This window comes from Cryptomeria japonica, chromosome 9 (assembly GCF_030272615.1).
Source record: "Cryptomeria japonica chromosome 9, Sugi_1.0, whole genome shotgun sequence".
In the NCBI taxonomy this organism is placed as follows: Eukaryota; Viridiplantae; Streptophyta; class Pinopsida; order Cupressales; family Cupressaceae; genus Cryptomeria; species Cryptomeria japonica.
The window spans coordinates 342721726-342743283 of NC_081413.1; the positions used below are offsets into that span (position 1 = coordinate 342721726).

Consider the following 21558-nt stretch of genomic DNA (forward strand, 5'->3'; position numbering starts at 1 on the left):
TGTATTCAAAAGATTCTCAATTAATTGCCTTATTTATCATTTTTTATTGCTTTAATGTTATAAAATGTTATTTCAGTTGATTCTGTTTATATACCTTGTCTAAGATGGTTATATCTGCTTGAAGAATCTGAGAAAATAAGTGCATTACAATGGTCATTGCTATATTTTATGATAAAATGACTTTCAAAAATTGCAATATGCAGGTGTTGCTGTCAAGAGCATTGAATCCATTACTTGCTACTGGTGCATTGATTCTTCCTTCTTCACTGTATGCTTTTCTAAAGGTTATTTACTTATCTTGCATAATTGGGTTTTGGTTGGTTTCTTTTGTGCTTTTATGAAATCAAAAGGTTGGCTATTTCATAGATTTGGCATGAGTTGCATATACCGAAAATTTCACCAAAAACTAAATGATATTCCTTCTTTATAATATCATCACCAAAACTTAAATGAAACCACAAATTGAAATTTGGTAATTGTCAAACCCAAACTGACAACACTGAAAATCGCACACCAAAACCGAAAGCTGGAAGTTTGTAAATCTTTTCGATTGGAGTGCAACTGCAGTGCCTATATGGAAGAGAGTTGAAAACTAGGAGGGTTTTCGTCCTTGAAGTTCTTAAAATTTTGGAGGGTTTTTGTCTGTGAGAAAAGAAAAATGTACATTCATTCTCAAAAAATGTGATTACTTTAAAAAATGTGTAAAGGCTTTTTGAAAATACTCTTATTTATTTTTGAGGAAACAAAATATATATGTTTTTTTGATGAATTTTACTCAAATTTATAATATAAATAATTAAGATTCCTTTTTGATTGCCTAATTGTACCATGGGTGTAGTGACACTGAATTAAACAACTTAAAGCACCTTTTTGAAATATTTAAATATAATTTGTTTTTAAATTTTCACTTTTTGGGAACTTAAATATTTAACTGTTTAATTAATTGTTTCTTACTTTTAAATAATTAATTTAAGTTGTCTTTTCATAAAGTTACTTTTTCCAGCACCTTAAACTAATTATTTAGTTAATTTCTATAATTTCGAAAAATGGAGCATTACAATGTCTTTGCTATGCTGTCTCACCCAAGTTTTGATTGATGACATCTTTTCACTATCATTGGAAATGGAAACCACAATAACACGTGGCAGTTTTTTTTTGTTTCCAAAAGTAAACTTGTTTTAGAAACCAGCTTCATCAAAGAATGTCTAATAAGAAGGCATTCAACTTTTTCTTGGCCCATTTGTACATTTTTTTTCTTTTTTGATGAAATTTTGGATTAACAACAGATTATAATGGCACAAACCTTCCAATATTCTACTGTGGTGTGTCTCAAACTAACATAAAATTAGATTCTTGCAACCCAAGCAAGTTCAAGTTCAAACCTTCTAATATTTTACTGGGTGCTAATAGAACTTCAATAGAATGATAGAGGGCGTTGAAACTGGGAAGGTGAAGGTGGTACCAAATAGTTATCTACGGAAATGCATTGAAATTACGTATGGGTGGAGGTTCTCAGTTTTCTCTAGTGTATAACTGTATTAGCTGTACAAATTAAGAGAATTTTTGATATTGATATAGTGGGTGCAAGTTCAATTGAGTTTTTAATCTACAAACATGGCATAATTTTCTTGCAAATCAGCATTTGAAGCCAATATTAGGTCTTGATAAGATCCATTTAAATTATTGTAAGTTTTAGTGATGTGTTTTTTATCCAATGAAGTGGTAAGAAGAGAACATTTGTTTTTATCTTTTGGTTGAATTTGCTCTGCACTTTTGAGCACAGAGCTATGTTTTTAACGATAAAAATCCCTTGGTTTAATTTTGAATAGAAAAACAATTAGTCCATCCATGCAGTTTATTGTACCATTCTATGATCTTAAAAAATTGAGAAGTCATAATATGGGCATTCAATACTTCAATTTGCCAGCTATTAAAACGGATGACAAAAAATTTGAATAATTATGCTGTTGCAGATCTCTGTCATCATTATGAATTTATTAAAATGTCTTTTGCTTAAGACACTCTTCTTAAAAAGTGGTCATAATTTGTTTGCTTTCTGTTGAATAAAAAGTCTTTCCATTGAAAACTCTTTATTTACTCCTTTCAGGTTTGTGTCATCAAACCTTACTATCGCAAAAGGGAAAACCAAAAGACTATAGAGAAGCGACAAAAGACTTTGTCTCAGGTTTGTAAATATATTGTCCATATCTTTATCCAGTGGATCATATCCAATTTTCTTATATTTGTATGCCAAATGCATTTATATTTGCTCTTTTGATGTGTAATTATTTAGTTGAAACAACTTGAATAGTTTTTTTTCCATATACGTGCCACTAAGAGTTAGAAATTGTAAGGATTTTGAATGTTTGATTGGTTGTTCAAACGTTAATGTCATTTTATATAAGCCAAAGGAAAATCACTCATTCTACATGTTCTTGTTGCATGACACTATATAAATCGTCATGGTGCTACTTCCAACAAAGTGGCATTTGGCTTGAAAGAAGTAATTGAATTCTGTAATACGATTTGCATTCAGTATTTCTCTCAAATTGAAATTGCGTTGTGAAAAAAAATGTTCATTTAAATGATTGATGTTTTATGTTTCCGATAATTTAATACTCATTAATTTTTAGTACTCCTAATAAAGTTTTAGATTGTAGGTACTTGAGGCAAGAGCAGCAGCAAGCAATGCCCAAACACTTCTCCAGAATGTTGCTAATAGAAAACAAAAGAAGCAAGCTGAGAGAGGAGGATTAGTAATTACAGAAGCTGTGTATGGAAATCTCAAAGGTCACAGCGAAAATGAAGAGGAAACCACACCAAGCATTGATAATGAACTACCACTGCCGATACTAGATGTTACAATACCATTGAACTTTTTGGTGGATGATTCAGGCCAACTTAAGGTACATCTGCTAATGTGGGAAACATAATCTTGTCTTGTTAAATATTTTTCCTCGTCTCAGTTCTTGAGAATTTTCTGGACAAGGAACTTGAGTTTGATTTTGTTTTTAATTATTGTACTTTGACTCGTAAGTATTTAACTGCCAATACTTCAGTTAAAGTTGAACCTTCCAAGAAAAGGCTCTCCTACTGTTAAAGGCTACCTTCTGCTATGGAATATGCAAACCTAGTTTAATTTTAAATTGAAATGGTATATTTCAAAGGAAACTGTATTTTATTCTTTTATAGTCAGGAAATCCAAAATAATGATTTGGATCGATCAGTGAATGTCCGTCTTAGATGAAAGGCCTTGTGGATGAAATTAATTCACTTCAGGTCTGAACTGTGAAGAATAGTATATTCAGCTGTGAATGAAGATTAAGATTAAATGTCTGTGAATAATGCATTTTAATAGGGAATGAAGAATAATGTTTGAGGCCTGTGAATAATACATTTAGTAGGAAATGAAAAACAATGTTCAAGGATAGTGAAATAAAGAATTTTGGGAAGGCTAGAAGAGCTATGCTTATACGTGGGTTGAAGGTTGAGTAGGGTAGTGTTGGTGTACTTTTTATCATAAACTGAACATTAGAATAAAATATCCAAGGATACTCTATCCTCCCCTAAACAAAATCACTACTTGTGCCAAGATTGCAAGAAAGACCACAAGGCGACTCCAAGGTCTATATGTGCGAACGAGCGACTTTGTGTTGGATAGCTTCTTTGGTTATGTATGCTGAAATACAAGGGGGACTTGCACTCAAAAATATCATTCACAAGCTAGGACTAAGATGAATATGGCAATGAATGCTCTCTCTTTCTTTTTTTTTGGTTTTGGATTTTTCGAATTTTGGACTTCCTAAAAAAAAAGGATAAAAAGGATAAGGGTTCGGAAGTTCTATGCTACTCCTATGAACTCAAGAGATGGTAAAGACTGGGTGAAACCAATTACGACACTTTGTTTCGCCACTCTTGGACAACTATGCAAAGCGGGTGCAATCTTCTAAGGTTGTGCTTAAGATTTCTATACTTGTGAATAATATCATCAATCGAACAATATTTACTCCAAGTAAAAGTTAAAGCATCCACATCATAAGCTCAGACTAACTTTACACATTGAACGAAAATCATCCATCCAAAGAAAGTATGAGCAAAGTTTCACCAATCTAAACTATCAAATCCTTCATTCATCTAACAACTTTGAAAGCAAATCTACTTTAAGTAAATCTATTCTATTGTTGAAGAGAGTATGCAACCATGCAACCACTTAATAACAATGAGACTTAAAAGCAAATCTACAAATGAATTTTTTATTATTCAAGTAGCTCTAAGCAACAATTTCATAAATCTCTCCACAACACAATGAAATGAGAGAGTGAGGGTTTATATAGAGTTTTGAAAAATGAATGAAAGGCCGAGATCAATCTAAGATCAACGTCTGAGATCAAGACAACACAACCCTAGATAGAGTTTCCCAAAATAAAACCAAAGACAAGTGCATGCGAGACAAGTGGTGTGAATAGCCATTTCCTAGGAAGGCACATCCTTATCCTGCTGATTGGCAGTGTGTTCAATGAATCTGGACATAGTCACGTTGACCTCCTCCATGGTGACATGTGGCAGCATATTGATCCTGTATTCCCATCTGTCGAAGTCGTCTGCACGGCAAAAGCAATTTCCCACTCCAACTCCTATTTTTGGAAGGCATCTCGGATGGATAAGAATTCTGATGCCTTGGTCAAATTATTCTTCAGGACTGGCCCTGTGACGGTGATGAAAATCTCTTGAGTTTTGAGCTTGAGATTTTCCAACCGCATATCGCTTTCTCGGATGGTTTCTTTTTCAAGCAAATCAGCAGTTACAAGGAGAATTTTGTTTTGTATTTCTTTAATCTGCTCCTCGGACTTGACACTTTCAGCCTTTAGCTTCTCCAAGACCCACGTGCAACTAATGCCCAATTCCATACATTAAAATCATAGGCAACCCTTGATGCAATTATCTCCTTATCAATCAGCTCCTACTTATGGAAGGGATTGAATTGTCTAAGTCTTCCACCTCTTGACCTTTGGTAGTTGGTCCTAAGTCAAAGGTTGTAATTTCTCACTCCTGATGGGTTATATCTTCTTTTGACTTGTTTACTTTTGGTACAACAATCTGAATTGTTCGGCAGCCTGTTTCATCTCTCTAGATTGTGGAAAACTTCTTGGCAGGCTTCTTTGCAGCAACATCTCCTAATTTGGCCAAGAAATCGGCCGTGTCATCTTATTCTTCTTGAACTTCCACTGGTGCTTTTACTTTCAATTTTTTTTTCAACCAGTCAGGAACTGTAGGCTGCTCAATGCCTTCCTCTTCTTGATCATTCTCTTCACATGGCATATTCTGGCCTCCTCGAAGAGCGGATACATTCCCTCCTGAAATTCATTGCCCAGATATCCATTTCATTATTTGACTCCAATATTTCTGTGCCTGTAGGAGATGGAGGTTCTTCATCTTCCTACTGAATTGACTCTACATTTTCCCCATGGATTGGAGAAGGAATCTTTATCTCATCCAATGACTCATCAATTGTTAATACATTGTTTCTATTCCCAGATGCAGCAGAACGAGATGGTTCATGCCTTTGCTTCTTCTAAGAAGGTCCTTCATTTATAACTGTCTTGCCCTTTGTCCTTGAAGAGCTTCCAACTGCTTTCTTCTTTTTCCTAGAGTTAGTGCTTTCAATGGGTTCGGCATTTTGGGATGCTTCTGCATTTGAAGAATATTCTTCTATTTCACCCATCAGGTTATAAGTCAATGTTATATTCTTTCATCTTAGCCCATGAACCTATTGATTGACCCACCACTTCAAATACTTGACCACTGTCCTCATTAAGGTAGCCGAATCTACATGCTCTCGTTTAGACCATCTCACAAGAGGAAGAGGTGCATTCATGTCAAAGCGAGGCTGAGTGTATTCTCCATAATCTTCCAACTGATCCGACAGATGAAAAAGTTCAATAGTTATGATCAAGCTTACTAGTAGTCTGAACCATAGCCTTTTCCTGGTGTCAAACTCATCAACAACATTTTCCCAAAAGTCTTCCAAGTTTACTCTATGTCTGTACCTTTCTCCATTTACTGCCCCAATATTGTTGTGAGGGTCATAATCGGCTCCAGACCGGTAGAATGTGAAAGGGTACCATTGCATCTCAAGCTTGGCACTCTTAGCTGCCTGTGCTATTGGACAAGACTCTAGCATATTTCTGATGAAGAAAGGAAAAAAAATAGCTACCTTCTGCTTGGCTCTTTGGAAGTTCTGATACGTCTCCAACTGTCTAAAGACCTCTTGCAGGACTATTTTGTTGGTAGGATAGATTGGAAGCCGGTAAGGACAACCAGTAAAACCTTGAACTCTTATGTATGTGAATTTTGGAAATTGGATAAACCAAGATCCATACTTGCTAATCAAACTCTTGACCTCATGAGAAAGCCTCTGATGAGTTCCTCCTTGTAGTGTGCATGTGATATACATCAGGAATGCATCATTTACCTGCTTAAAGTGGGTCTTTTCACTAAGCTGCAACTGCGGTTAATAGTCATAGGACTTGAACTCATTTCACCATTGCCTACTACACCTTTGCAAATCAATCCTGTGTACCTGTAATTTCTGACCAACAGGTTGACAATGTAGTAGCTCATGTAAAATGATTTTGTCTTTTCTAAGTTCTTCTGTTGTCCATCTAGATTATCACTGATTATTCGGGACCAGTTGAACATTTTGACTTCTGAGGTGATCTCATCGATGAACTAATACATCCATGTTTCGAATGGTGCACCTTGAGGGCTGCCCATTATTCTGTTCAGATTAGTATGATGTCACCATATTCTTCTTTAAAGTCTGTGCGCAATAGCTTCTTCGACACTTTCTTGAGGGGGAAGCCCTAGGCTTTTTATTTGGTTTTATATGAGGTCCTGTTGTAGTTTTGTATCCCAAACGCTTCTCTAATGGCCAACTCTCCGAGATGAGCTAAAACTCTTCCATCAGGTACAATGAACTCTCTTTCTCGTGAGTTGTAGTGAATAGCACATTCGACCATCAGTTCAACAGACTCCATGGCTGGTGGAAATCCAGCTGCTTGGACGATGCCATTTCTCATCATCCGGCGAGCAATAGGTGTTGGCAAGTATCCATCGTGCCTGCACTTTGTCTTTTTGAAGTCTTTGAAATCTACATGCCTGAGGTTGGTATTTGTGACATTCTTCCACTTGGAATTGATCTTTGACTCCGGCTGCAACCCTTTACTGGCGAACTTCATCTGAGCTTTCCTGGAAGGTACTCCTTTGGTGGTCATTAACCTGCAATACACATGAAAATTCAATATTATTTTCGAGAAAATTCGAAGGTTCTAAGTCTGATTTTGTATGTTTTATCTCAGAAATTTCTTTTTCAGCCTATTAAAAAGCTAAATTTCTTGTGAAAAATCAAACTGAAAGGAGAGGAATTTGGCTAAGTCCTTAGTAAATTTCAAGAAATAAATGGTTTAGATAGAAGGAATTAGTCAAGAATATGAATTTCTTGAACCTCTGGGATTTTCTTTGACTGATTTGGTGAAAATTTGTTTTTAATTCTGTCTTAAACTCAAAAAAAGCACTTTGTTTCTCTTGAAAATTTTGTCTTCCAACACTTAAAAATTTCTCTTGAACTAAGAAATTTATCTTTGTCTTCTAGAATTCACCTTGAAAATTCACCTTCAAAACCTATCTTTCACCCTCATTGAACTTGATAATGAATTTTGAAGTGATAGGTTGAGTTGATATAGAGTTGAGAAGTTCGATTTCTAGAAGCTTTAAGCGTTTTTTTTTTTTATGTTTTCTCCTTAGGTTCATCAAAGTTGGCCTTGCTTTATCTCCTTCAGATTGGAAAGTTTTATTTTTCATCCTTAGCCAAAAAAGAAACAAGGAATCTTCTAGATTCTTCTCTCAAATTCCACAATTTTTCTAAGTGTTGAATTTTTGAAAATCTTTTCTTTTCCTCCGAAAATAATTCTGAAGTGTTGGAAAAATATAATTCTTTTTGAAATGTCAAGCTTTATTTTTCCAACCCATTTAATTAATTAACCCTTCAATAGTTGATTTCAAATTTGTCTGTCTTTTGATGGTAAATCTCATGTGTTTTATGCCAAATTTGTTTACTTCTCTAGCCATTTTCCTTTCTTCATCATGGCAAGTTGGTTATCTTCATGTCTAACCCATAGGTGATGGGCGCACTTTTCATCTTGCTTAGCCATCTTCACATATTCCATTTATGCCTAGGTCGAACTTGAAGGTCTAATGTCTTGCCAACTTTCAAACCTTGTGTAATTTACCTTGCCACCTTTTAATTTCTTCTTGAACGAACCTTGAAGTGTGTTTAGCCAAGAGTGGGCGGACTTCATGGAAGCTTGGACATCTTTTTCATAGGCAAGTCAGACTTTGCTCATGTTTCGATAGTGCTAAGAGGGCGGACTTTTCATGCTTTATTGGACACACCTCTTCATGGCAGACTTTGAGCTGGACAAGACATGGCGGACTTTGCCATTATTTGGACAAGTTCATCTTTCTTGGTCTTGAGCGGACTTCAACCTCCATTGGACAAGGCGGACTTTACCTTCCATATGCCATCTTCTCTAGGCGGACTTTGCTTTGTCTTTGACATGTTTTCTCTTGCTTGAGCGAACTTTAACTTCTTTTAGCATATGGCAAACTTAGAGACTTTTAGACAAGGCGGACGTTACCTTTCATTAGCCATCTCCTCTCATGTTTGGGCGAAGTTTATACCTCCTTTGGACAAGGTGAACTTGGATCTTCCTTGGACATTCTTCTGGCAGAGTTCAAGGTCCATTGGCCATTTCTTCATAGGGTGGACTTAATGGATGTTTGGACATCCTTCCTTTGAGCTGGGCGGACTTCAATAACCATCTTCCAAACCTCCTTGACCATAAGTGGACTTGGAGAGAATTGTGCCATGTTTGTATGTGCTGGTCCAAGGGCGGACTATAACCTTTTACAACCACTTCATGGCAGACTTCGCCATTCTTTGGCCAAAGCAAGACATGGCGAACTTTCATGCTTGTGGTTATCGTTATCACAAAAGCTTGCACTCTTGCTGAGCTATCAACTCAGCAACCTTGTGAAACATGGAAACAACCTCGAAGTGTGGGACCTTGCGCAAGCGGGTTGAATCTCCGGAGAAGGTCGGCTTCCTTCTCAATCCAGGTGCAGGTGTTGAACCAACTCAACACATCAAAACTTACTCCTAAGCCTATTCTAACAACTTGCAGAGGTAAAGGGAAGAGAGATGCTTAAAACAAAAGGAGGTGATGCACCAAGAAGAGATTGTTCCTCTCCTTACCCGAAATGACACAAAAAATCAATTGAAATACCCAGGAGATGCACAAACTTTAGTTGTATGAGTGACCCCAACGCATGTATGGAGGTTAGAATTCGACAACATACATAAGTTGAAGGAAGGCAAGAATGGTGATTTCAATTAATTATAAGTCCAATGGCCAACTTACAGATGCAAAATACAAAATAATACAAGAGAAGTGAGAGAGCATAGAATAGCTCAAGCCAGTAGGGAGAGAACCCTTTACAATGAGGCTTAACAGTCTTTATATAGAAAAATGGTTACAAGAGTGATCATGACCCCTGTGTTTGCAGAGAAATGTCAGTCTGGGAGTGTAGGGAAGTGCATGCACTTGACTTCTGTACATGCAAGCAACCTAGCCATACCCACAAAAGGCAACCTTGAGAAGGGTGGATTGATTGACCTTCCAAAGTCAGAGCATGTAGACATGACATAAGTCACCACATGAAGCATGGCCCCATATCTCTCTTGATGGAAATCCTGCCAAAAACATTAAATGCACCCTTGTGGCTCCACAAAAGAAGGTGCACAAGTCACAAAAGTCGTTGGAGCATTTAAAGCTTTGGGTGTTGATCACGCCATCCGGAAGTGTCGCCAGTTAGAAAGAAGTCCAAGGACTTTGGAAACTCGAGTTCCCGAAGTGGGGAAGACAAGGAAAGGACTTCGGAACCTCGGGGTTCCGGGAAGGAGAAAGGAGAGCAACTAGGAACTTTTGAACCTCAGGGTTCCGGAGTTTCGGGGAACTTTAAAAAGGGCTAAGGAAGGAACTTCGGAACCTCGGGGTTTTGGAGCTCTGGGAAAGAAGCGAAGCAAAGGAAGAGAACTTCGGAACCTCGGGGTTTTGGAGCTCTGGGAAAGAAGCGAAGCAAAGGAAGAGAACTTCGGAACCTCGGGGTTTCGGAGTTCCGAGGAAAGAAAGGAAGAAAGGCTAGGAGGGAACTTCGGAGGCCTGACATTGTTCCATTGGTTTTTCCCTTGAAAGGGTGGCCTATTCTGTTGATAGTTCTAATTTTGTGCCTGATAAGGTCTGCTATGCTGGGCTTGTTGCCTCTTTAGTGTCACCAACTCATTGCTAAAATTTTGCAATAGAGCCTTCACCTCATGTAGCTCATTGGAGGATGTAGAGGGTGTGGATGATTGTCCTGAGGGTGCCATGGGGATAGGAGCCAAGGTGGGTTGTTGAGTAGGAGCTTCTGGGAAGAGAGGCATTCAAGGCCTTGGAGCTATCTTCCCAGCCTGAATCAAACAATTTTCGGCCCTTATGGCTATGTCATATGCACTCGGTAAAGAGTCTCCACCCATTGACAGTACCATGACAGCTATATCGCTGTTGAGAGCTCTAAGATAATACAAGAAGGCATGATTTGGAGATGGCTTCACTAGAGCAGGAATTCTATTCCATGTCTTATGGAATTTGAAATTGAAATCTCCCATGAACTCGTGGGGTGCCCTCTTGATCGTAGTCAACTGCTCCACAAGTGATAGGTGATCACTTTTGTCTTCGAGATGGTTGCACAACCTCTCCCCCAATTCATCCCAATTGTGAATGGAGCTAGACGACAACCCTCTATACCACTGCAAAGCTTTGCCTTTCAAAGATGTGGCTAAGAGTCTGACAACAACATCATCCTGAGTGATATTATGGACATAGCAGATGTTTTCAATGTCTTGAATGTGCTCAATGGGGGTAGTAGTTGTTTCACCAGTGAAGTATGGTATACTCTTCAACGCAGCCACTGGTATATCATTCCATTGAGTCAAAATAAGGGGACTCCCCCCATTGAAGGTAACAAAAACCTGATTCCTTGCCATGTGAAACAATGGTCTATTGATATGAGTGGTGGGAGCCCTTGACAGCAATGGTCTTGTAAATGGAGGGGTAGAATGAGACCGAGGAGATGGAGTGTTTACAACCCTAACCTCCCTAACTGGTGACAATGAAGGTCTACCTCTCCTCCTAGTGCCTGAAGATGAGAGCTCTTTGAACTGGAAACTACCTCTAGAAGACGCCCTTGTATGAATTCTGGGCATGAAATCCAGAGCTACAACAAGTTATGAGCAAGCAGTGGACCTGTTGAGAAAATACTTCGGAACCTCGGGGTTCCGGACCTCCGGAGTTGCGCACTTTGGAACCTTGAGGTTCCATAGTTGTGAGAGTTGCGATGACTTGGAAACCTGGGGGTTCCGGAGTCCTCGAGTTATGAGCTTCGTATGAACAAGAACTGGACCTCAAGTAGAGTCGGCAAGTGCTTAAAACGTGACTGCCTCTAAAGGTTGTGACACTAAGAACATCACTGAATCCTTAGTATGTATGTCAAAATTGAGTCCCACTGGGCGTGCCAAAAACTACTATCACAAAAGCTTGCACCCTTGCTGAGCTATCAACTTAGCAACCTTGTGAAACATGGAAACAACCCCGAAGTGTGGGACCTTGCGCAAGGGGGTTGAATCTTCAGAGAAGGCCGACTTCCTTCTCAATCTAGGTGCAGGTGTTGAACCAACACAACACTTCAAAACTTACTTCTAAGCCTATTCTAACAACTTGCAGAGGTAAAGGGAAGAGAGAAATGCTTAAAACAAAAGGAGGTGATGCACCAAGGAGAGATTGTTCCTCTCCTTACCTGGAATGACAAAGAATCAACTGAAATACCTAGGAGATGCACAAACTTCAGTTGTATGAGTGACCCCAACGCATGTATGGAGGTTAGAATTCGACAGTATACATAAGTTGAAGGAAGGCAAGAATGGTGATTTCAATTAATTATAAGGCGAATGGCCAACTTACAGTTGCAAAATATATAATAATACAAGAGAAGTGAGAGAGCATAGAATAACCCAAGCCAGCAGGGAGAGAACCCTTTACAATGAGCCTTAACAACCTTTATATAGAAAAATGGTTACAAGAGTGATCATGACCCCTGTGTGTGTAGGGAAATGTCAGTCTGGGAGTGTAGGGAAGTGCATGCACTTGACTTCTGTACATGCAAGCAACCTAGCCATACCCACAAAAGGCAACCTTGAGAAGGGTGGATTGACTGACCTTCCAAAGTCAGAGCATGCAGACATGACATAAGTCACCACAACAAGCATGGCCCCGTACCTCTCTTGATGGAAATTCTGCCAAAAACATTAAATGCACCCCTGTGGCTCCACAAAAGAAGGTGCACAAGTCACAAAAGTCGTCGGAGCATTTAAAGCTTTGAGTGTTGATGACTTGGAAAGAACTTCAGAACCTCGGGGTTCCGGGAAGGAGAAAGGAGAGCAGCCGGGGAACTGAAAAAAGGGCTAAGGAAGGAACTTCGGAACCTCGGGGTTCCGAAGAAAGAAAGGAAAAAGGGCTAGGAGGAAACTTCGGAATGTTGGGGTTTTGAGGTCCCAGAGAAGGCAAGGGAAAGGAACTTCGGAACCTCGGGGTTCCGGAGTTCCCGAGAACTGAGAAGGAGGCAAGGAAAAGGCAGAACTTAGCTTAGGAACTTTGGAACCTCGGGGTTCCAAAGTTCTGGGGAAGGGAGAAGGAGACAAGGAAAAGGCGGAACTTAGCAAAGGAACTTTGGAACCTCGGGGTTGGTTCCGGAGTTTCGGGGAAGGGAAGAAAAAGAGGTTGGAACCTCGGGGTTTCGGAGTTCCGGGGAACGAAAGAGAAGGGGAAAGAAAGAGAGGAACTTCGGAAACTCGGGTTTTCGGAGTTCCGGGAAAAGAAAGGAGAGGTAGCAAAAAGAAGGAACTTCAGAGCCTCAGGGTTCCGGAGTTTCGGGGAAGGAAGAAAAGGCCAAGGGAGGAACTTCCTCCGGGCAAGGCAACACCTCATACTCCATAATTCTTTTGCGTTTCTCCTTGATCAACTGGGGCAGCACTGGTCCATGGATCATATCTCTGATCGGTTCTTACTGATGGACCAAGGGTGTCATAAAATGACAACAATTACACATTGCCTTCACCTTGCTTTATATCTCCATCGAGTGTGCTTTCTTGGTGCTGGTATGAGTTTACGCCCCTTTGGATAATTTGACCGAGGTTGACTTGGAGGTTCATTAGACATCCTTTCTACCTTTCTTCCATTGCCATGTTTAAGTTTTGATCTGCCATGTTTTGATCTTCTGGAACAAAACCCTAGGTCCTTGCTTTTTCCTTGCTTTTTACACAGAGAGAAATAAATTTTTGATTTTGAAGACATGGGCACTGATGCCACGACCTAAGGGATCAAACCCTAAACCTACTTTCAAAAAAGCAGAAAAAAGAAAAAAGCAAGCCAAAAAAGTTGCCTCTTAGATTGGTCCCAAAGAACCAAAAAGCAAAAAAGCAGAATTTCTAAAAATATAAAGTCATCAGAATTGACTCAAAGCAATTGCGATCTTCATCCTTTAGCCCTTCTAAGCACATTGACAACGATCTGAGCAAGAATTCTTTATTTGGCTTGGGGTGACCTCTCAAAAAACCTAACCTAAAACTCTCAACGAAAAGACCTAATGAAATTGCAGAGCTAAGACCAAAAACCTTAAAAAGCAAACTATTGGGGGTCCCCATTTTGCAACGGGGTGATGTGTGAAATAGGTCACAACGGGTAGTAAAGTATTGAACTAGTTTTTAATGGTAGGAAGTGAATGAGGAAAATATGTTATAAAACATCTGATAGTGCTAGATATTGCATCAAAAGGTTCTTGGTTTAATATCTTGAACTGGAAAGGAATACGTTCGATAATAGTGTGTATTATCCTCTGTGGATTTCACCCAATTTTTAACCTTTTTCTCACTGAGGATTTTGACAAATAGTTTACTTGTCTGAACTGAAGATGTTTTCAATGTTTGTTTGCAAGTTATGGTCTCTCTTATTGCAGATTTAGTAATTTCAAAGAATAATCATATCCATGTATTCAATATGCCAAGGAAATGTAAACTAATTTTTGTGATTAAAATCAGAATGTAATTTCATTGTAACCATGAGACATGTCTCCCACCCCTTGAGACACATCTCGGAAATGGAGACATCCTCAGAAATGTCCTGACGTGCAGGGTTCTTTTCGTCGCCGTCTGCCGCCATCTACGAAGTCTCCTGACCAGAAATTGACGTCTCCCAGCAAAATACTTAGGGCAAAACATGTTCAAAGTAAAAAAGGGAAGGCAAATAAATTATATAAGCCTGCATTATGTTTCATGTTGTGTGATGACCCCTTCCTAAAGTCACCCTAAAAACATAAATTAGCAATAATTTTAGGATTTAGGAATAGGAGCTCATCCTTTATACAAATTGACTTTTTTCCATATTACCCAACCATAGCTAATATTGTGCATACCTATCAGTTATTTACTTATGCCAATAATGAAATGTTAAGATTCTTTCACTTAAGATGAACAGATTGTAAATTTGTTGTATGATTTACTTCCCATAGATTCCATGAGACTCCCCTTCCAAGATGGAAGATTTACTGTGCCAAGGGCACATGACACAGTCTACATGCGGCTCCCTCAAGGTTTTCTACCTGTCTTGGGACATTTTCACCATGTGACTGATTTACTCTGCCTTTCGCCCACACACTCCCTATCTTTGCAAGTATTAGAGAAAAACGAAGAATCAGATCATGGTAATCTATGGGTTAAGTATTAAATTTGATATGGCATTAGCAAAGATTCAGGATCAAAACCCAACAACATATCATCTTTAACAATATAGGCATGAATTTAATCCATAATCAGATACCTTAATAAATCATCAATAATAGATACATAAACCAGATTACAATTTAAGCATAGTTATTATGTAAATCAGAATGAACAAATATACATCTTACAGTCATTAATTCAGATATATATATAGAATGAATAACTCAATATTATTACTATCACCTTATATCTAAATTAATATAGATAATTCAGAATTATATATTTTGTTTCCCACAATTGCATCATACCTGTATTAATGTCTTACGGCTGTCTGGCCTCAATGTTTATACCCAGATATAATTCTTCAGTGATCTTTCTTAGTGATCACCCCTTGTATATCCTTCAGCATTCCCTACCTCCCGATTCCTTATTCTTTTTCCAATGCCTGATTGAACCCTCCTTTTGTACTCCCCTTTCCTTGGTTTGGAGAGACACGGACTTTCCTTGGGACACAACTACTTGTATGGGAGGCATTGTTTGACCATTGCCTTTTCATTACTAATGACTACCTCTTACCTTAAGCAATACGAATCGTTGTTTCATAATGATTTTCATCATTAATCGATACTGTCACTGATCAAGATAAGATCATTACGCTATCTTCTTATCCGTGCTTCATGATTATATTCATCTTTAGATTAACCTTCTTTTATACTGATTATCAATATCGAATAGATGATTTTCTTTGTTTGTTTGATTGTGGTCATATTTGGAGTACACATCACTGCATCTTGAACTCTTTAGCAAATCATTGTCGTCATTATCAATACTTGTTATCCATTGAAATCTCCGATTAGTATATTATCGTTAGACCATTCTTACATCTCTAATTGTCCAATACTTCATCTTCGGTTGTGATAATTAATCCCAAGTAGACGGATGCTTTTCTTGACCATTATGTCGATACTACTGCTTGTGATCATATGCTTGATGTTTGTTAATATATCAATACCAGGTTTATTAGAGTGATATGTCTCTCATTGTCTCTGTCGTCTTTCTTTTGTATTATAAATATCATAGATTGATGTAAGAGCTATTTATTAACTCAGTTAATTATATGCCCTTATATCCCTTGATTATGAGGACTTATAAAGATAATACAAGGAGCTTTTGCATGGATACATCATATTGGTTTGCTCATTTTAATGGAGTGACATGGTGGGGACATGACATGTTGATATTTTGGATGATACAAAAATCCATGCAAAGTTATAGTGATCAGATCTACTGATGGTGTAGACTTTTTGAAAGGATCAGAGTACAGACAGATTTATTACTGATTTCCTGTCATTGTAATGATTTGAAGATAAATTGCCTTTATTATTTACTATTCTTGTATGATTGATTTACTGTTCTTGTTTTCAAAGTTCTATGTCATGATATTTTCTGGAAATTATTAGATTATATTAAAAACAATGACATCTCCAAGAACCCCTGTTTTTTATTTTTAAAAATTAGATGTACTTGTATCAGTACTAGTCTCCAAGTATCCCCGTCTCCAGGTGACTATGTTGATTTTATTGCATGCTAATCCTTAAGCTCAAGATACAAGGAGTTAGGTTCTTATTTCTGACCTCAATAATAGAAATCACAATAATGATATGCACAGTGACCAAGTCACATTCAGCTATCTAGCAATCTACTATGCGCAGGCTCAACTTGAAAGCATAATAATGCCTCATAAATCAGACTGCACCGTAAAGGTACTCTTCCTCTCCATAATTTCCACGTGCAGCAAGAGAAACAAGTATATATAGCAGAAATAAATGGAATGAAAATGTTAGTCAAGGATTGTATTTGCTGGTTAAAGAATCTTTCAGTTTGCCACCCTCTATCCAATCGTTATTTGTGACTACATGATCCTCATGTCGATATTCTTTCATTCACCTTTAAGACAAAACACCAATTGATCTCAAAACCCCTAAGCAAGTTTTCATCAGTATTATTCCATGGTATTCTTCATGCTATCAAGAGATTACCAAAATCAGATTAAATGGCAATAATGAGAGTGCCAAACGCTTAGGAAAAGGTTCACATCCTGCAAAAACTCCTAGCCATGGCGAGACAAGAGTCCTCCGACTGAGAAAGAAGCACACACTGAAGTTAAGAGCCACAACATAGAATGTTCAATTAAGAAGCAGTCACAATAGTGAGAAGACCCAGAGTCTTGGAATCACATCAATCTCCAGAAATCTGCACTTGCCCCAGTTTGATGGTATCTATCTCCCCGCCAATAATAATGGAGGTTGCAATACAAAAAGAAGGCACTTGATTACAAAGAGGTAATGCCAAGCTCCACAGAGCAATATTAATCAGCCCAATAATGCACAAGCACAATATTAATCAGCCCAATAATATATGCCTTCAATTCATATAATATTATGATATGCTTTATTTTCCCTTCGCTAAGCTGAATCTGAAGCGGTTGACATCCAAAACATTCCACACCAATATTGAAAATTCTTATGTCTTCAAAAGAAATCTTTCCACACAGCAGGAAGGTAGAAGAACGAATACTTCATATTCAGTCTGTAGTCACATTTGGCGGTCAGCACATTAAATTATTCTTCCCCATGTCACCTGCTAGAAATCTTTCACAGCTAGTAAAACTATTATTGCTTTCCAAATGCCAATCAATAAATTATATTTCTATGCTTAAGGTGTTAGTAACACAGAAGCCGATAGCAATAATCAGTGTATTCTTCCCAAACTCAAACGCCCAATATTAATGAGCATTAAACAATTAAATCATACTCAGGAAAACTTCTTCAATGATATTGCTCAAGAATAAATTCAATTAGGTGTCCAAATAACTTATAGACCAATCTTCAATCAGAATCACAAAAACTTGAAATTTGTCTTCAACTAAGACCTCACAAATCTCCGAATCCAATCTTTGAACTCCAATTGTGAAATCTGAGTGACTGCCAATTATCAGCTAGGGTGGAATCTTTCACCACCGAAACTGATCTTCCCAAGAGGGTTTGCATCCTCAAGAGTTTGAGATGGAATGAATTCCAAATCCATGGGGACGTGCCTTTTCATGGTTTGACCGCTGCCCCTTTGTTAATCCATGAGGACTAATCAGTTGTTAGGATTGTAATCGCACCTCTATTACAGATCAATTATGATAGATATGGTCTCTGCATTATAGAAGAGATCTGATCCTTTAGGCTGATGCTGTGTATTGTCTAACAAGCCCAACTTCATGGGATAAGCGATTGTGTTTGATTCGTGAAATTGTGAAAGTCTTACTTTGTAAGGCAATTTCAACAATTGGTTTTCTGTTCACCACATATCAGGTCGGGAGCATGACAAATTAGGGAATGGGCTAGAAGTGTACTAACTTCAATGCATTATGAATGTAGATGGAATTAAGTATGACTGTCATTCATATTGCAGCCTATATCGATATTACTTTTAAATTCTGCATAAGGATATTATCAGGCTTCATATATTAAGCATACATATTAAGCACATCCCCGTGCATACCACCGGGAACAAGGATGTTACTGCCTGTAACTTAATAACAGTTTTGATCTGATCTGGTCAATGGTCCTCTCACTGGATGCTTTTGATTCCTTTCCTTTATATCTCTCAATGTGAGGGAGAGGTCACACCTCTTCATTATGGATGCCCTTTGGCAAGAGACACACCCTTTGAAGAGTGCAACTCTTCATCACTTCTGCCCTTTGAGAGGGACACAACCTTTCACAATCAGATTTTTAGTTTTTATTTAAATCAGATCATCACTTCTGATTCCCAAAATTATACCCCTCGATGAGGTTCTCTTGTCCCTTTTATATCTCATGTTTGAGGGAGTCACAACTTTTCATTTCATGTCTTTTGACCATTCATTAACTTAATTAAAATTTAATTATATCTAATTATACTTGTATATTGTTTTAAAACTTATTATTATTATTTACCATTAACTTGTATTTCAAAGTGGGGACATTACATTTAACTGATGTCAGAGTTACTAATTGGATCTGAAAACTTAGTCTTGTCAACAACAAAATGTCATCCTACATGTCTGATAACAAGAATAAATACTAATTTTTTTGTACTCATAGATCCAAAAATAAATGGTGTCTTTTAGTACCTTTTGACTAGGAAAGTTTTTTTAAGAACCCATAGGGGCATAGAAGATTAATAGTACTGATTTGAAGATGATATTAGACCGGAAAAATATTTTTCAGATATGATGATGTGTTTCTTCTTTCTGTCTTTCTTTTCCATCACTTACATGCTCATAGCAAAGTTTCATTTAAAAAATCAAATGTACAATAAAATTATATATATGTCCTCCTAGATGGAAAAAGAAAGTGTTTGTTTAAGCCCACCTACTCTTGTCTACTGAAGAGTTATAGAAAGATGAAAAACGAGTAGTTTCTCCTTAATAAGAGCTTACATTTATTTCCACAATTCATCAAATGAGTAGTTTTCCTGGCCCTAAGTTTATAGCTTACTATTTTTATTCAGTTTACCCCTACATGTACTTCCAATTATGCAGCAATGGAAGTAAGCAAGGATAACACATTGAGGAAGAGAACAACCAAAATATAGCCCTGTTAAAATCAATCAACATATTGAAATCAGGCCATAATAGAAAAAATCAATAAGAACAACTCTCTCTCTCTCTCTCTCTCTCTCTCTCTCTCTCTCTCTCTCTTTATATATATATATATATAGATATATACCATGACTCTTTGAGCATACCAATGTAGGGGCATCATTGGGTTGGCACAATCTTGCATTACCCAAAAATGGATGTTTATCTTCCCACATGTGGACTCATCTTGTGTTTGCCGACTTATGGTAGTTTCCGGCACATTAGCTTAATCGTTCTTGTCGTGTTGTGTTGTGTGGCTTTTGGTGTTGTGTTGTCTATTGGTGCATCCCAATCATCTTTTCTGAGTGCAAGTTCTTTTGTGCCAAAGATCCATTGTTGATCCTTTATGCAACATGTTTTCTACATGCATACTTTGTAGTAATCAAACGATGTTAAATTTTAGGGAGTTTCTCATTTCATTAAAATGCTTTGGTAGTTGTGATAGTTGAAGTAGGATATGAAACATCTTGGTTCCAACCGATGTTTCATCTTCATATATTAATGCACATAACCATTATTTGTAGGTTAGAGAGGAGTGATGAAGGCATAACTAGCATACATTTATTCTTAAGAGACAATATGTAGAACTAGAAAATAGAACTTTGTTGTTACAATTCTATGTATGTTGTAAATGTCTTATCCACTTTTTTTTGTTCAATTGCACTCTACATGTTTCTAATCACTATTATTAATTAAATTGTTTGTGCATATAACCTAATCAAATCTATTTGGTTGGGTTGTCCATTGCATTCTATCTTGGACCCTAGATTAGGTATTTGAGTTTAACTCACTTCATATCATTTCCGAGTGATATTGTTGTGGCATATGAACTTTGTCTATATCTAATACGGTCACTCATTTTATGCTTGAATATAGAAAATTAGGGCTTTTCACTCATGACCCTTTGTCATACTTTCCTAATGTCCTTAGAGATGGGAGACAAATTTTAAGTGATGCAACTCCAAAGATGTTCCAAAAGATAATAAAAGAGAATGCATTGCAAAGACAATACACAGAATTGGAGGAATGTCATGCACATAATATTACGAAAAATATAACATATAATGATTAGCAAGATATTCAATATTAAACTGAGCAAAAGCTTCCTTAAATAAGAGTTACATAGGCTTTTGTAATGTCCCCTACCTGATTAACATAATTAATCTATTTCAATATACTAAAATTGATTGAGAGACTAATCATGAAGCCAATCATTGATATTCTTCAATTTATTAGTTATTGACAAGTGCTTATTTATTTTCCTCATTAGATGATTAATTTCATTATTCATAGTTCTTAATATAGATATCAGACCCTGCTACTACTTCAGTTTTAAGGGAGAAGGGTCTATGTATGTTACCAAGGTGCTTAGAGACCAAATACAATAGGTTCCCTCAAAGTTTATAGATCCAAGCCCTTACCTGTCTTGGGTCTATACCCTCAAGGCTTATGGGTCGATGATCCCCACCCTATCTTGGGACTTAAACCTATTGCTTGGATTTAGACTGCCCCTCCTTGGAACATCTCATCCCCATCTTCTTAAATATTAACAATAATAACATGATTCAAACTATAAGTATGCTAACTTCTCAGGTATTATGAATATATATGAAATTAAGTATGAGTGTCATACAAATTGTAGTCTATATTAATATTACTACTAAATTCTGCATAACAACATTATCGGGCTTCATATATTAAGCATACATATTAAGCACATCATCATGCATACCACCAAGAGCAAGGATATTACTGCCTGTAACTTGATAACAGTTCTTATCCGATTTGATCTAATCTAATCGATGGTGATCTCACTGGATCCTTTTGATTCCTTTCCTTTATATCTCTCAATGTGAGGGAGAGGTCACACCTCTTCATCATGTATGCCCTTTGGCAAGAAACACACCCTTTGAAAGAGTCCAACTCTTCATTATTTCTGCTTTTCAAAAGGGAC

General features: G+C 37.4%; 1 protein-coding gene across 1 annotated transcript in view; it reads left to right on the forward strand.

The window, feature by feature from the left end:
* The window catches only part of LOC131029714 (chaperone protein dnaJ 13), a 248737-nt gene that overhangs the window by 211387 nt on the left and 15792 nt on the right, over positions 1 to 21558 (forward strand). The window contains exons 9-11 of the mRNA XM_057960331.2: positions 204 to 284; positions 2108 to 2185; positions 2661 to 2906. Coding sequence (XP_057816314.2) covers positions 204 to 284; positions 2108 to 2185; positions 2661 to 2906 — 405 coding nt within the window. The remainder of the gene's footprint in view (positions 1 to 203; positions 285 to 2107; positions 2186 to 2660; positions 2907 to 21558) is intronic.